This window comes from Notechis scutatus, chromosome 8 (assembly GCF_049901735.1).
Source record: "Notechis scutatus isolate UNSWTSFEM ecotype Mainland chromosome 8, rNotScu1.2, whole genome shotgun sequence".
Taxonomy (NCBI): domain Eukaryota; kingdom Metazoa; phylum Chordata; class Lepidosauria; order Squamata; family Elapidae; genus Notechis; species Notechis scutatus.
Window position 1 is genome coordinate 4783191 of NC_142016.1, and position 16131 is coordinate 4799321.

Below are 16131 nucleotides of genomic sequence, written 5' to 3' on the forward strand. Positions count from 1 at the left end.
CTCAGCCCAACCCATTTCATAGGGGGTTGTTGTTGTGGGGAACATAAGAGGAGGAAGGAGTATTAGGAATGTTCACTGCCTTGAATAATAATAATAATAATAATAATAATAATAATAATAATAATAATAATAATAATAATAATAATAATAATAATAATAATAATAATACTCCATTTGTGGTCACAGACCAAAACACAAGTACAACAAAAGAAGAACATGGGAAAATTAATCATGAACAATTGGTCACCAAAAACTTGACTAAGGGGGATTACAGCATTCTCCTCTGATGGTTACAGCTTTTTTAAAAAAATTGGAAACCAAAGAAGTGATATATGAGGAGCTATCCCCTAGACAATATAAGAACAAATTACTAACATTGGGTCTAGGAGGGTCTGTTTCAAGGAGAGACAGTAACTTAGATCTGCCTGCGTTATACATAGGGCAATATAAAAGGACATGCTCCACAGTTTCAACCTCAGCTCTGTCTGTCACAGGGGCATAGCCGCTCGCTAATCAGGAGCCTCTTAAATCACCCATCCAGTAGTGCTGAGGGCAGAACATTAAAGCAAGCTAGGGAGAAAGCTCTTCTATACTTGGGAATGGTTAGAGTGTAAAAATAGGAAGCCATCCTCAGTCTGTAATTATTAAATTGGCTGAAGATCAGAGGAGAGCAAGTTTTGTTAGCTCTGGCTCGTAGATATTGCAAGTCAATGTCCACAAGCCGTTGGACTACCCTAAATTGGGCGTCCTTAATAATCTCCCAGGGCATCCCCCGTAAAACCTAGGAGGTGTAATTTCTTCATCAGCTCCCTCTCCCAACGAGAAATATGAGAGTCAGCAAATGCCAAGGAGAGGTAGATACCAGGAACTGCCAGAAAGAGCACCCGAAACCACCATTTAAAGGTGTTAATCCATGCCATACATTCGACTGATCGAGTGCCCATTTCTAGGTACATCAGAGCAAAACCAACACAAGGAGGAAGACCCAGAAGTTTTCTAAAAAAGACAGCCTGGGTTCTTTCAATACAATCCTTGAAGCCCCGTAGCCATATGGGAATAGCCTTGAATTATTTATAAAGCAATAGATGTGGGATAAAAACCTAATAGATAAATAAGGACCTCCCATCTACAGTAAATACTAACCATGCTCAACCTTGTTCACCTTCTATGCACAAACTAGGTCAGCCAGATACTGCCACCTGCTGATTCTTTCCCTACTAGTGCTTTAAACCTGTAATTCAGAGAAGACCTAAATTACTTAGGACTTGATGGGAACACCATGAAGAGGTGTTCTACTTTTACTGCTGGGCTTATTTTTCCAATTCAAGAAAATGGATGGAGGTTGAGGTAAAAGCAGATAAATTGCAGTAAGGGAGGTGAAGGCATTTAACCCTTCTCCACTTCATCTCCTCTGGCCTAAATATCTCATTTCTCCCCCCAAAAAAACTGCTATTTCATCCTTTCAAAGGAGATATATGTTCCTGGAGACCAGTTTTAGGTTGAGAAAATGTAAACTTAGATTAAATTCAAAGAACTTTGAATCTAACAAGAAGATTCCACTAATAAGCCTCTCCAATCCTATCAAAATATTGCTTTAGCTCTGGTCACATTTTTCAGTTTCTATATAGGGCATATCAAGATTCATTCTGGGGCTCCTGCAGAGAGAATGACAAACCTGGCTAGAAGCTTGATGAGGTTGAGGATGATGATGAATGTGATGATGATGATGAACATGATGATGATGATAACTGTGATGTTGAGGAGGAAGATTTTCTTGGAAGTGATAACCATAATGGGTTGATGACTGTTTCTGACTGAGCTTGAGTGGATGTCCAATAGTTACATCCATTCAGATCTTGGACTTTTCTCTTTCCCTTACAGTGCTTCCCTCTTGGGAGATTTCCTTTTCTCTTAACACTAATCTCCAACTGTCTGTTAGTGACATATGGTTGTTTACATTCTTTGCATTTGTACTGTCCCTTCAGCTAATTCTACCAATGGAACAGGAATCCTCCAGCCCCTTAATCCTGATAGGGATGCTTCTGATAAAACTAACATAAAGTTGAAGGGGGACTGAACTGGAGGTTTCAAAAGTGGAATCAGTTCAGTGCTTTTTCCTACAGTGTGAACTGTACTGGCTGATGGATAGGTACGACCTCGTGTTTAATGCTTTTGCCTGGGGTGCATTTATTTTGAGCTCTGTTACAATCTCAGCTACCTGTGATAGAGTTTTGATTTCCCTGTGGTGGACAGACATGCTAACAGCTGGGGACATCTGTTTTATTACCAGGAAGAGGGTTGGTTCCTTCAGTTAATGCACTTTTTGTAGCATCCCTTTGAATGGTTCTCCACTATTCCAGAAGTTATCATACTGATAGAATACCTACAGGACATAACTCTGGACTTTTTTTTTTGATCAGATTGTGTTTCCTGTCGTTAATAGTACTTTTGATGGCTCATTTCTGAACAACTTTAACAGTTTGGTTTTCATTTCAGGGTGATCCTGGTGGGCCCCCAGGTTTGAAAGGAGATAAGGTATGTGACAAACCTTTAAAAGCTTTGCGACCTCCAATGGTTCTAATCTTGAAATGAACATCATGTTTTTTGTTCTTAATAGTGTCACTACTGGGCTAAACTTCATTGCCATCCATCTTGTTCTCTATTTCCAGGGGAGTTCAGGATCTCCAGGGGACAGTGGATCTCCTGGGAAGCCAGTAAGTCCTTTCTCCAGCATACAAATCAATGAACCAAAGGCCACAACATCTAAGGAGCTTCTAGTCATTTGATTTCCAAGCTCTTGATTGGGCTGTCTTACCCAAGTCATGGGATCACAGAGAGATCCTTGGGAAACTGGATCAATTTATCTTAAAACAGGCATCTTCGGCCTGCTTTCTCCTGTTGTGGTCATGGTCTTCCATGATTTGAGATACATTTCATCAAGCAAAATCAAGAGTTTCCTAGTTGTAGGGAACTAGTTGAAAGCAAGTCCTCCTGTCTTAAGGAATTTCACGATGGCAGAAGATCTCCTCTATGCATTTTCAGCAATTTAATCCCCATTCTGTTGGCAGAATAAAGCAATGTTCCCAGGTGTTTTGAAGCAGGAGACCTGCTCAATCTTGTGGTCATATATCCCCCAGGAGTGGCTTTTGAGCCTTTTGGCAAATGCAGTGATTTGGGTTTTCTGATAATTGAGTACTGGCTGGTCTTCCATGCTGTACTGGGCTAATGATTTCAGTGTTCTTTAAGGCCAGTCAATGTTCTGGAAAGTGTTGCTGCTTTGTCTACATAGAGTAGAACAAAGATATGCCTCTCAGCAAGTTTAGTGTGTGGGAATAAAAGTTCATGTTGAGGAGATGGCCCAGCATTAATATAAAAAAATGAAGTGGGGGGGATATGCAGCCTTGCTTGATGCCTGTTTCCATTTGAATGGCTGAAGAAAGACAGAAAAAAAAGACAAAGAAATAAAACAATAAGGGGAAAAGAAAAAACTAGAGAGAGAGTTGCTTTGATTTTGCTGTGATTTAGAAAAAGATCTTTTTCTTTTGATCTGTTTCTCCCCTTTTCCTTTCTTTCTTACTTTCTTTTTCATTCTTTCTTCCTCCCTCCCTCTCTTTCTTTCTTTCCTTTCCTTCTCTCTCTCTCTCTCTCTCTTCTCCATTTCTTTTTTCCTTTTCTTTTCAGAGTATTATATTCATATATAAATATATACACAATTTCCACAACAGTTTCAGTAACACATAACCGTTTGTTCTGCATCTGGAACTGTATTTCATCTGTATTTGCTTTTTCTTTTGGGAAAATGTGTGTCCCAAAGTTTCCAGTGTGCATTGAATGTGCAAATTTACATAGTGCATGCAATTTCCCTCCCTATATTTATTTCTGGCATATTTTTCCTATGAAGGAAAGGCATATAAATGCCAGTTGTGTCCTGCTGGTGCTCTGAGTACGGGTCCCCTAGCAGCTTATCCTTGGGAAACAGTCCAACTTCACTGCTGTCTATTTTCACATTCCATTGTGAACATTGCAATCTGAGAAACACTTGATTTGAATCCTTGTCAGCTCTAATTCCTTTTGTTTAGGGTTGTTTAGGAGAACAGATCTTGTGGAAAATTGGAAGCATTTGCTACCCCCTCCCCATTGGTTGCTTTTGTTAAATGTTATTTTTATGTCTTTTGTGTGCATGTGTCTTCTAATGTCATGGAAATTATTGTTTTGCAAAGACTACTCTATGTCCCAGTTTATACGAAACTAAAGTATATTGGCCCTACTAATACTTTGTGACTCTGGATGACAAAGAGGCCATCAGGTTATTTGGGTAAAGGACTGGCAGAAACTGAGAAAACGTACTTCTGAGATTGCTTTCCAAAAATGAAGCTCACTGGACCTTTGGCTTCAATTTCAGGCAGAAAAATTACAAACACTCACACATACCCCATTCAGCTATTGATTCTTACATGCTTAATTCTTACATCTTAGTATGTCATGGAGGACAGAAATGTAATACAAGTTTTCTGTATGTTCTGAAATATGTCATCCATGTGGAACAGGGATGTCAAACTCACGTCATCACAGCGGCGTCACATGATGTATCGGGACTTTTTTTCCCCTTCGCTAAACTGGTCATGGGTGTGGCCAGAGCATAATGCATCCGGTCCATGGGCCGGGAGTTTGACAGCCCTGATGTAGAATTAGGTGAATATCTGAGACATCTTTTGATGAGGCTGCAGGTGGAAAGGAAGGCAGGAAGGGAAGGAGTATAAGGAGCAAACATTCATTTCTTTCTCTTTCCTATACACTTTACTTAATTTCACCCCAAACATCTCTTCAGAGTAGGCTGGCTTTCAAACAATGAGGGCTGCAATCTTCGCTCCTATTCTAGGCTTTGGGCTCAGAGGTGAGTTTCTTATAAAAGTGAAACATTATTAATAGACATGTCCCTTAAAAGACAGTGGCACCTGGAGACAACTTAAGGAAGTGGTAACTATCTGTCCTTACCTGTGACCTTCCTGATCAGAAAAAAATAAAACATTCTTCTTTATGTGTTGAGCAGCCATGTTTTTGCCTCTTGGTGAGACCAGAGTTGACCAGGATTGAAAAAGAGTTGGTAGGCAGACAGCACTGGATATTACTAGCCTCATTACAATAGCCGTTCCCAAACTTGCTGTATATATCTCAAGTCCATTTGGCTGGAATCTTGTAGGATCAATCCACCACATCTAAAAGATGTTAAGTTGTTGAGGGTTTCCTTGAAGCAAATATCCATGGAATAGATAAAACCTGCCCCCAGATCTTTGGAGGAAGCCCCAAAATTGATTAGAGGGTGCTTGTTTGAGCCATGTCATATAATAAAAGACATAGAGGCCAGCCACCCTCCACCCATTTGGGGAAGAGGACAGATGCCAGAAGAGTCACCACCATCTTACTCTGTTCCCAGTCCTTCTTTTCTCTGTGTATTCATCTTCTCTTGAGGTGGCGTTCCTCTGAATTTAATGGGTCTGGCCTTATGGGTGAGGTGGTGGGACTTCAAGTAAGTTCAGAAAGCACAATGGCACAGTTTTCATACCTCTTGTGCATATGAAGGATAGGTTAGGAGATGGCCTTACTAGCATTTTATCAACCAAATTAAATCCATACCCCTTTCTCTCCAGGGCAAACCAGGGACCCCGGGCCTGAGAGGAGAAAAGGTAAGTATAAATAGGTCAGGATCAAGACAGCCCTTCAGAGGGGAAACCAACAGCTCTGCCATTGTGAGTCCAATGGCATTGAAACTAAATGGGGACCTTTGAGAAATGGTTAACATAGATCTCTGAGAAAGAAGATGACAAATGAGGTAGACTTTCCTTTCACTCCTTGATCTTTTCTGAAGTTCTTAGGGAATGGTACCATCTGGAAAAGCACCCACGTTTGCACAAGGATAACTTTATTTTGAGAAATCCAATCCAAAGGAGATGTGCGTCTTTCCAGGGGTGGGATTCTACCAGTTCTGTCCACCTCTGTAGAACCAGTAGCTCTGAAGAGCAGCAGACAGAGAGCATACATAGAACCAGTTCTATGTCTGCTGCTGTTTTGGCCCACCTGCCCGCCCGGGCTCTTACCTGACCTTTATTTCCTGCTTTTCTTTGTATTCTTTTTTTTTTTTAATGCATTTTTATGTATTCCCAATAGGGCGATCCATGTGAAGTTTGCCCCATTATTACTGATGAAAATCAAATCGGCCTCCCTGGGAATCCAGGAGCCAAGGGGGAACCTGGACCACCTGGGAAACCTGGCAAATCAGTGAGTCCCCTTCATAGATTGCTTTGTTCTTTGAGGTCGTGGTGAAGAAGCCATCCAAATGCTCTTGGGAAATGGGAATTTGCTGGCCTGATTAGCTAGCAGAAATGACTTCTGAAGCCTTCCATAGATTCTCCTTTCTTTTCCTTTTTGCAGGACAAATCTGGGCCTCCGGGAGTTAAAGGCAACAGGGTAAGTGTTGGATCCAGCTCCTGTGAGGAAAAGAGAAAGGGAAAAAGAGATTATAGGTGCAGTTCTATGATTCACACAGGACCCCTGATGGTGCAGTGGTTAGAATGCAGTATTGCAGGCAAATTCTGCTGACTGCCAAGAATTTGATCCTGACTGGCTCAAGGCTGACTCAGCCTTACATCCTTCCGAGGTGGGTAAATGGGGACCCAGATTGTTGGGGGCAAAAGGCTGACTCTGTAAACTTCTTAGCGAGGGTCTAAACTAAAGCACTATGGAGCTAAGTGCTATTGCTATCTGCAAAATGAAAATCCCAGTTTTAGCCTCTTGTCTCGGTAGTTTCAGTTTTAAAAAAATATGGTCTGTTTAATCCAAGGCTAGACCAGGATCAGACCCTTGTCTCCAATTTAAGTTGGGAGATGGATTGAGTTATTGGGCATTCCAATGGATACTTATCAAAATCCACCTTTTCAGCCCAAGGCACAAAATGGAAGTCATATTCATTTTGTTTTGAATTACAATGCACATTTTCAATTTAAAAACAATACATTAGAGGAAAGTCTGCCTAAAATGCATATGTTTAGAAGAATGCTCTAGTAGGCCTTATACTAGAGAAATGAATTGCATTTATCTATCTGAGTAAAATGCTGTGATAGGTGGCAAAGGTCTGTATCTCTGGGTTTGAATTGGCACATGGAAGATTGTCTATGGAATTTAAAAGGAGCAAAGACTAGCAAGCTGGAGTGGATAAATATAGCTAAATATATTTATGTATGTATGTGTGTGTCTTTGAAACGAAGAGAAGGGTAGAAATTAATAGATCAGAAGAAAGAGGGGTCTGATCTTGTGGTATGTAAATGATGAATGGACGTAGGGAATTTACTGATGTACAATTTTAGCCTTTATGTTTAATTATGAATGGGAGGGCTAAAAAGGATGTCATTTGGTATGAATTAGTGGCATTTTGGTTATTATGGATGCATAGGAAAGTAGAAATCGATGGACTGCTGATCAGCGTATGTTATGCTCCAGTGAATAATAATAATGGAAGAATTGGATATGACTTTTGGGGGGAAATTGTGCAACCTTCTGAATGTATATGACCCAGGACAGATAAATATTCATTTTAGTGACTTGCTTGGATGGCTGGGAATGAGATGAGAAAGAACAGAAAAAGTGATTGCGCCATTAGGAGACCCAATATGGAAGGAATAAGGTGAATGTTGAATGAGCAGAGACATGGCTGTTGGCTTCAAGGATTTAAGCATAAATCTCCATGTATACATTGGGCAAGGGAAGAAGTGTAAATCTAAAACAATGGCTAGTTTTGTTTCTTTAATGGTTATCTGTTGATTAGACAGACAGAAAAATAAATGCTACAAATCCCAGAAGAAAGTAATATGCTGTTGCTTATTAATATATATTTAGATCCAAACATATATTGATAATGTTCCCATTACTTAGCTAATGAATAATGAGCTAATGCATGTTATCTACCCCAGACAGAAGCATCTGCAGGGAATGGTGGTCGGTGGGTATTAAACTATCAAGATGACATTCAAAGCCATGTAATTAAAGCCCCAGCTGGATGGCCTTGATCTCAAATTATAAACTAATGTGTACAGGAGGGGACCAGGCTGAGGCCAAGGGAGGGGTCAAATGTGTCATAAGTCATGAGTCCCTGTGCACCGTGAAGTCCACCTTGAATGCCTCTCTTATCTCCCACTCATTTGCTTTGACCAATAGTAGTTCAGATTCTAGTAGAGAGCTTAAGCTTGCAATAAATCTTTATATTCATTTGAACTGCCTGAATCTCCTGATTTCCCTGGCACTTGGCAGTGTGGTTCTATAACAGAACAATGACATCATTTTTTTTACTGCATGTCATACTTGGAAAATCCATAGTTTTTCCTATATTGAATAATTTGACATTAATTCAAAATCACATTCATATCTTTAAACCATATTAATTTCCCCAAAGCATTATAAAATAACTTAGGGCTTTTAGACCAGACAAAAATATGGCAGAACCTTATCTTACATACAAGTGTCCCCTCTATTGTTTTATATTTCCTGTATTATTAATAGCCAAACCTTTTTAAATGTTTTCTGAGGTGTCGAATAAACATGATTGATTTTATTTATTTTTTTGCTGATCTTGGTCATTTCTGCAGCAGGAACTCACAGTGTCTTCCATTGCGGTCATGTGATGTCTCACTTAATGAATGCAGGTGTTCCATTTAATGTGGAAAAAAACCTTGTTACTTATTTATTTATAACATTTATACAGTCACCCATTTTACTCCAATGAAAAGTTGAAGCGACATAAAAACCGTAGCCAAAGTATAAAATTAAATACATTGAAAACAGCACGTCTCACTTAATGACTGCACTACATAATGATGGATTTTCTGATCCCTACTGTGGTTGTGAGGATTACCTGTGAGAATAAGGAGAGGTAAACGGCATATTCTTGACCATTTCCATGAAATATTTTGACAGGTGTGATGCTATGTGCAGAGTCTGTCGGAAATTCTCTTTCCGACTACTTGGGCATTACTTATTAATTAAGATAACAGCTGCCTCACCAGTTCACAAAGGAGCCCCACAGACCAAAAACGCTCCTGACTTGGCAACCTGCGTGATGGATTAGATTCTAAAGTGAAAGCAAGCCAATTGCTAGATTTGCTGGAAGTTTTTCCTGTCCCCTTTCAATAAATCCTGTTACACTCGGGGAAAATCTACTTTCTGTTGAAGAGGGTTGCCAAGAGCTTCACAACACATGAGGCAATAATTCCATGTGCAATATTTATGTATTTATTTGTCAAATTTCACAAAAAAGTGACAGCATACAACAAAGCAGAAAAACAGTTAAGTTGATAAATACCATGGTAAAACTATTATCATTGTAATTATTTTATAAAAGCATTTCAAAACAATAAAAGACAAAGCAGAAAAGGAAGAAATATTAGGTGAAGATATATATGTTAGTAATAATTAATCATACCATTAGCACTGACACTTTCCCTGTCTGTCAATTGCAAAAGGTAGCTTTACTGGGAACAATTTACATCCTGCAACGATATCAGTAACCACACCCACAAGAACCTATCAGGTTCTTGGAAAGAATTCGAAAGGCAGACAAAAATGCCAAATCTAGTCTGAACATCTGGTGGACTATGCAACAAACAATAATGAATAATAGTATTATAATTATATTAATATATTTCACCTCAATAACTCATCAGTCCTTGGGGTACCCAGGCCTTCCCATGGAGTGGAATGGAAATGCAGATTTTGCAGGATCCTTCCCCTGCCACGCCCACCAAGCCACACCAAGCCCACCAAGCCATGCCCACAGAACCAGTAGTAAAAAAATTGAATACCACCACTGGTGTCAGCCCATACAGCACCAAAGATGGCATAGTTCTGGAACCAGTGGGCACCCAACCCAACATCACTCAGTCTTGCCAGGGTTCAAACCTATTATTTGAGACCCCCACAGCTTCCAGGCACCTAGAGAAGACATTAGCAGCACAACCAAAGAGAGAAGCAACCTAGAATTAAGAAGAACTTCCCAACAGTGAGGACACTAGCTTGCCTTCCGAAATCATGGGTGCTCCTTCACTGGAGGTTTTTAAGAAGAGACTTATTTGAAATAGGATAGGTTCTCCTGCTTGAGCAGGGGAATGGACTAGAAGACCTCCAAGGTCCCTTCCAGCTCTGTTCTATTCTATTCCCTCTCCCCCAGTAACCACCTACTGAAATCAACCCCAGAGAAACAAGGTGAACTAGTACAACACCATGTTGGCAGCATCCAACTTCTGGGTGTGCAGCTAATGAATAGGCTGGCTTGGTTGCTCAACAGCGAGACATTAGTGAAGTGAGCACAGCTTCACCTGAGAAAAGCTCATCATCCTCCCCCTGTCCTTATCACTTTCTATAAAGGGACGATCGAGAGCATCCTGTCGTACTGCATTGCGGTCTAGGTTGGAAGCATCACTGCTTCAGACAGGAAGGCGGGGCAGAGAGTGGCGAGGATGGCCGAAAAGATTATTCACAGTTCACTCCCTTCTCTCCAGGACATGGCATATAAGCATTTGCTTGAGCAGGGTCTGCAGGATTGTCTGGGATGCTACATATCCTCTTCACAACCTCTTTTCCTTGTTACCTTCTGGGAGCGGGCTTCACGGTATCTGAAGCAGAACATCCAGGTTCAGCCACAGTACAGTATCAACATTGCAATTTTCAAGCTTCTTCTTTCCACTACATATTCAAGATGGACAGTGATTAATATTTATATGTATGTTTGGTTGTAGGTACAGAGGGTGGGATTCTCCTGGTGTAAAAACCGGCTCGCTAATCGCGCACTTTGGGCACACAATTACTTACCTTCAATGTTACTTCGGGGAAGTAACACAGCTGAAGCATGGCGATCCGCTCTGCCACACCAATCCGCTGAGCACACATAAGTGAGTCCAGTGCAGGCCCACATGATCATCGGATCGAACCGGTTAGGAGCCAGCTGATCTTGGCAGCTAGGGGTTCACCCGAACCGGTCCGAACTGGGAGAATCCCACCCCTGTGTAGATATATACAAATGTATGTATATAGCATGTCTATTTGTGTGTTAGATACATGTACACTTTTGAGAGCAGGCAATAGATTTTCATTTTTAGTGTGTGCCAGTGTGCCCGCAGGGGAAAAAAAAAAAAAGGACAATAAAGTCTATCTTATCTTGTCCCCAATCTTCTGAGCCAATCTAGAAGGATATCTTGGTCAATGGTATTGAAAGCCACTGAGAGGTCAGGTGGGACGAGGTTGAATGCACAGCCCCCTCCTCATCCATGCCAGCGATCATCCAAAAACATGACCCAGGGCTGTTTCCATCCACAGTATTCTCGGCAGGGGCGGGGGGGTTCTAAATAAAAACATGGTGATTTATTAAGTTCATGATATGTTTTGCTGTCAGCGTAGTAGAGTACAGGTAGTCCTCAGCTTACAACAGTTTGTTTAGTGACCATTCGAAGCTACAATATCACTGGAAAAAGTGATGCATGACTGTTTTTTTTTCACCCTTAGACCCATCCACTTGGTCACGTAATCAAAATTCAGATGCTTGGCAACTGACTCATATTTGTGACGGTTGCAGTGTCCTGGGGTCATGTGTGATCCCCTTTTGCAACCTCTGACAAGCAAAATCAATGGGGAAGACAGATTCACCAAACAACCATATTACTAACTTGACAACTGTAGTGATTCGCTTAACAACTGTAGCAAGAAAGGTCATAAAATGGAGCAAATGTCTCTCTTAGCAACAGAAAATTTGGGTTCAATTATGGTTGTACTTCAAGGGCTATCTTTACAATGTACAATGCACGCTATACAATGTATAGTGTACAGTACAATCTAGCTGCCATTTCAGTCAAGAACCCAATTATTTAGCAGGTTTTTCTACATTCCTAATACATTCTTTGCTTTATGTAATTCAATCAGTATTCTATACTAAGTCCATAAATTAAAATTAAGTTCCAATTTAGCCAACATAAAAGGTTTACCAATTTTGATATAGATTGTTTCTATACATGGTCAAGAGTTTTTTAACTCTGATCTCCAAATTTTCTTTTTTCTTTCTTTTTCCATGAAACATTTGCATTAATAAGTCCAAAAACATATGTCTTAAAATATTTCAAACAACCATTACATTCTCAATTTAAAAAACCTTCAAAATACTGTTTAATCTATTTTAGTAAAAATATCTTTAATAATTAGGTTATATCTAAAATATATAATGTTGCTGGAGAATGATCAGATATTTCTGTAGAAATAAATATTGCATTTATCCATCCAATTAACTGAGGATAAAACTAGTAAAAATTAATCAAGTTGGGAACAAGTTTAATAAGAATATTAAATAGAATATAATTTAAAAAGAATATTCTTGCTGTGAAGGATTTAAAACTTACCATACAATTACAAAATTAAACTCCAGCATATAAGATTGTAACATTTCCATGAATAACAGGTAAATTTAGTCAAGCAATATAATGATATGAGAAAGGATCTAATAACTCATCAAAATATTTAGTCCTAAATATCTTAACTCACTAGCAAACTAAAAATGTATTAAAATACCTATATACGACAATGGGTGGTCTTTAGTTATGCCATAATAATTAATCGATGCAGTGTGATTAATATATCCTTTATCCATCAATTTTTTTAAAAAAAATCCTCCTTGTTTATTACAAAATTTGAAGATTTAATAATCAACAATATGGCATTTCTGTCAGATTTTGAATTCCAGTAATGTATGATTGACAACTCTTTCTCTAGCTAAGCAATCTCTCTTATATGGAAGGATGCTTATTGACTTGCATATTAAGCTCATATGTTTAATGCAGGGGTGTCAAACTCGCATCGTCACATGACATATTGGGACTTTTTTCCCCCTTGCTAAACCAGGTGGGGGCAGGGCCAGCATGTGGCACATCTGGCCCACAGCATGTGACACATCTGGCCCGCAATCCGCAAGTTTGACACCCCTGGTTTAATGGACACAAACTAATCAGCCCACAAGCAGTGTGGCAGAAAATGGGGAGACCAGGAGAAGAATGAGAGAGAGGTTAGGCAAACATAAACCATTGAGACATAGAAGGTACAGCTAGTCCTTGACTTATGACCATAAGGGAGCCTGCCCATCATGGTTGTAAGTCATGACGGTTGTATGATGTTACAATCTATTTTGCAAGGGTTGTTAAGTGAACAGGATGGTTCTAAAGCATTCAGTGAACGCCATAAGCTCCTAAGTGAACTAATAGTTCATTATTGTCCTGACCTAGGCTTCCCCCAAAAGCACTAAGCAGTGCTTTTCATTGTCCCGGCAGGACCCCTTTTATTAAACAAAGGTGAATTTCTTGCATTCACTTTCAGCCAAAGGCCTGGCAAACCGTCTTTCAAGGGTATAATTAGGAGCACAGACCTTATCTAGCTTGGAGAGCTGCCAAGTAAATATTTTCAAACGCAGTGCTGACAAGGAAGGGCTCAGCACAAGAGCCTCTGAGATGCACAGACAGCTCTTCACACTGCTGCAGCAAATGAATTGTTTCCTGCAAAAGCCCCCTCCCCTTTTGCTCCTCTTTTAATCCTTATGGTAGGGACCATTCACCGTCCACCTGTGGCCTTACTCCCACATTGACCCTTAGTTCGTAACTGTTGTTTTCTTTTGGCAGCTGTGCACATGCACAGACTGGGAACCGGCTCCAGCCTCACTGCTATCTGACTCCGAAGGCAGCTGATAACTGCCAGACTGTCCTGGCCCCATCTCTGCCTCTGACGCAGAGCCCTCGTCCGAGGCTTCCTCAGCCTCCAGGACTGGCCCAGGTTCCTCCCCAACCTCCTCACTGTCCGACTCTGCTGCCAGCTCCACTAGCCACTGGTAGGCCAGAACAACTATGGGCAGTTTTGCCAAACATTGGAAGGAAATGCTGGTGTGTGTGGGGGGGAAGGGGGTTTGGCAAAACCATTGTACAATGCAGTCATATTACTGCAGGACACTACAAACAGCCATAAATGAAGTTTAATTGATGAGCATCTGAAGTTGGGTCACATGATTGCAGGGGGCAGTCACCATTGGAACTCTGAATCCAGGTTGAAAGTAGCACCCTGATAGGTCCCATCATAACTTTGACCAATCACTAAGCAACCAGTCATAAGTCAAGGACTACCTGTAATACATTGACAGCCTACCTTATAAACAACTCAGTCCAGGTGGAAAGATACCTGGGAAAAATCATTGGAAGAGACTCTGCTCTAATGTGCTCACCTTAAATGTGGGATGGATTAGGAATAGGATTAAGACTCAACATGGCAGGCGAGCGAGTCTCCTCCATAAATGAGGAAAATTCTCCTCTTTGTAGTGCTCTGAAGCAAACAATGTGGCACATTGTAGAACAGAGTCCTCTGAGTACATTTCAGGGAGAGCCCAGAGACTTTCTCTATGCAACTCCATCTTGTATTGGCTATATAAATAAGTCTACCTTTCAATTTGTAAAAAAAAGACTAAAGAGGTTCATGTTTGCCCATTGAGAATGTAATTGTGATATTCATCTTCCAGTTTCCAGGGTACTTTGTTTACCCCAAGACTAGCATGAAAGAAAACTTCCTGAAGTCTGTAGAGTTCTTGTTTCCTGAAATTGGCCCAGCTGGATATTGCCTTTGCTTCATATTAATCTTGGAAACTGCAAAAGAAATTTCCAACCTTCACTTTTTATGAGTTCATCAAGGTACAGTGTCTTCAAATTTGAAATGTTCCTTGCAACAGAGACCTGGAAGGGGTTTTCTCTTCCATCTCAAGGACTAAGTGGTCCCAGAGATAATGAAGTCCTGCACTGTGCAGGTCCTTAAAGCTGATAATTAGAAACCTAAATTGCATTCAGAAGCAACGTGATACCGATAGCCCTAGGTTTATGACCATTCATTTAGTTACAGCAGCACTGAAAAAAGTGACTTAGAACCAGTCCTCCCACTTATGATTGTTAAAGCATTCCTCTGGTTGCATGATTGTGATTTGGGTGCTTGGCAACCATTGTGTATTTGCAATGGTTGCACTATCCTCAATCACATGATCACCATTTCTGATGTTCCCAGACAGCTTCCCACAAGTAAAGTTGGGAGGGAAGGTTGCAAGTCACAACCATGTGATGCCTTACGTAACAATGCTGGTATAAAGAGTTGTGAAATCAGGTGCAATCATGTGGTGCCTCCCTTAATGACTACACCATTTAACAATGAACATTGGGGATCCCTCTAGTCATAATTCTAGGACTACCTACTCTATACAGTTCTCAAAATAATGGGCCATATTTGCTTGGGCTTCTGCATTCTGGGCCAACTGAAGCTTTCAGGTGAAAGGACCTGCTTACATAGAGTAGTATTGTAGTCAGTAGAAGCAAAACTGGTAGCTGTGATTTCACATTTTTGTAATAATAATAATAATAACAACAACAACAACAACAACCAACTCTGTGCTACTTGGAACAACATACATTTTAAGATGATACTTGGTTGATACCCCGGGGGGGGGGGGGGGGGGGGGGGGGGGGCCGGGCCGCCGAACCCCCCCCCCCCCCCGGGGGAGGGTACAAAAAAACAAAAAAAAAAACCCCCCCCCCCCCCCCCCCCCCCCAAACGGGTAGGATGTTGCCAGCATCCCATATCAACCATCAGTACCAGTCAATAATATTTGTGATATGCTTTTAAATGTTCAGTTGATTGAATTTCATGTTTAATGAATAAAAGTTTATAATAATAATATAGCAATGGCTTATACCTGGAACATTAAAAAAACAACTGAAGACTTGGTTGCTCAAGACCAAATTATTCAAGCTAATGCAACCAAGGCCAGAATGGAAAAATCATCAAATAATTCAAAGTGCAGATTGTACAAAGAGGCAAAAGAAACAGCTGATCTTGTACTCAGCTTTTCACAAACTGATTATAAACAATTACATAACACAGTTGCCAAAAATGATTTATTGCAGCATATGTAAAAATTATCATGTTTCACAATAATGAAAAATTGGGAACCTAGAGTTGAAAAAGTTGTTGAAAATGAGCAGATTAAAATATTATGAGTTTTCCCAACACAAACTGATCAAACAATCAAAA

The 16131-nt window shown here is 40.3% G+C and overlaps 1 protein-coding gene across 6 annotated transcripts in view; it reads left to right on the forward strand.

Moving 5' to 3' along the window:
• Positions 1–16131, forward strand: part of COL16A1 (collagen type XVI alpha 1 chain) — a 234413-nt gene that overhangs the window by 128576 nt on the left and 89706 nt on the right. For all 6 annotated transcript variants that reach the window (XM_087970506.1, XM_087970507.1, XM_087970509.1 and 3 more), the window contains exons 19-23: positions 2497–2535; positions 2670–2714; positions 5649–5684; positions 6166–6276; positions 6430–6465. In XM_087970506.1, the coding sequence (XP_087826632.1) occupies positions 2497–2535; positions 2670–2714; positions 5649–5684; positions 6166–6276; positions 6430–6465 (267 nt within the window). The remainder of the gene's footprint in view (positions 1–2496; positions 2536–2669; positions 2715–5648; positions 5685–6165; positions 6277–6429; positions 6466–16131) is intronic.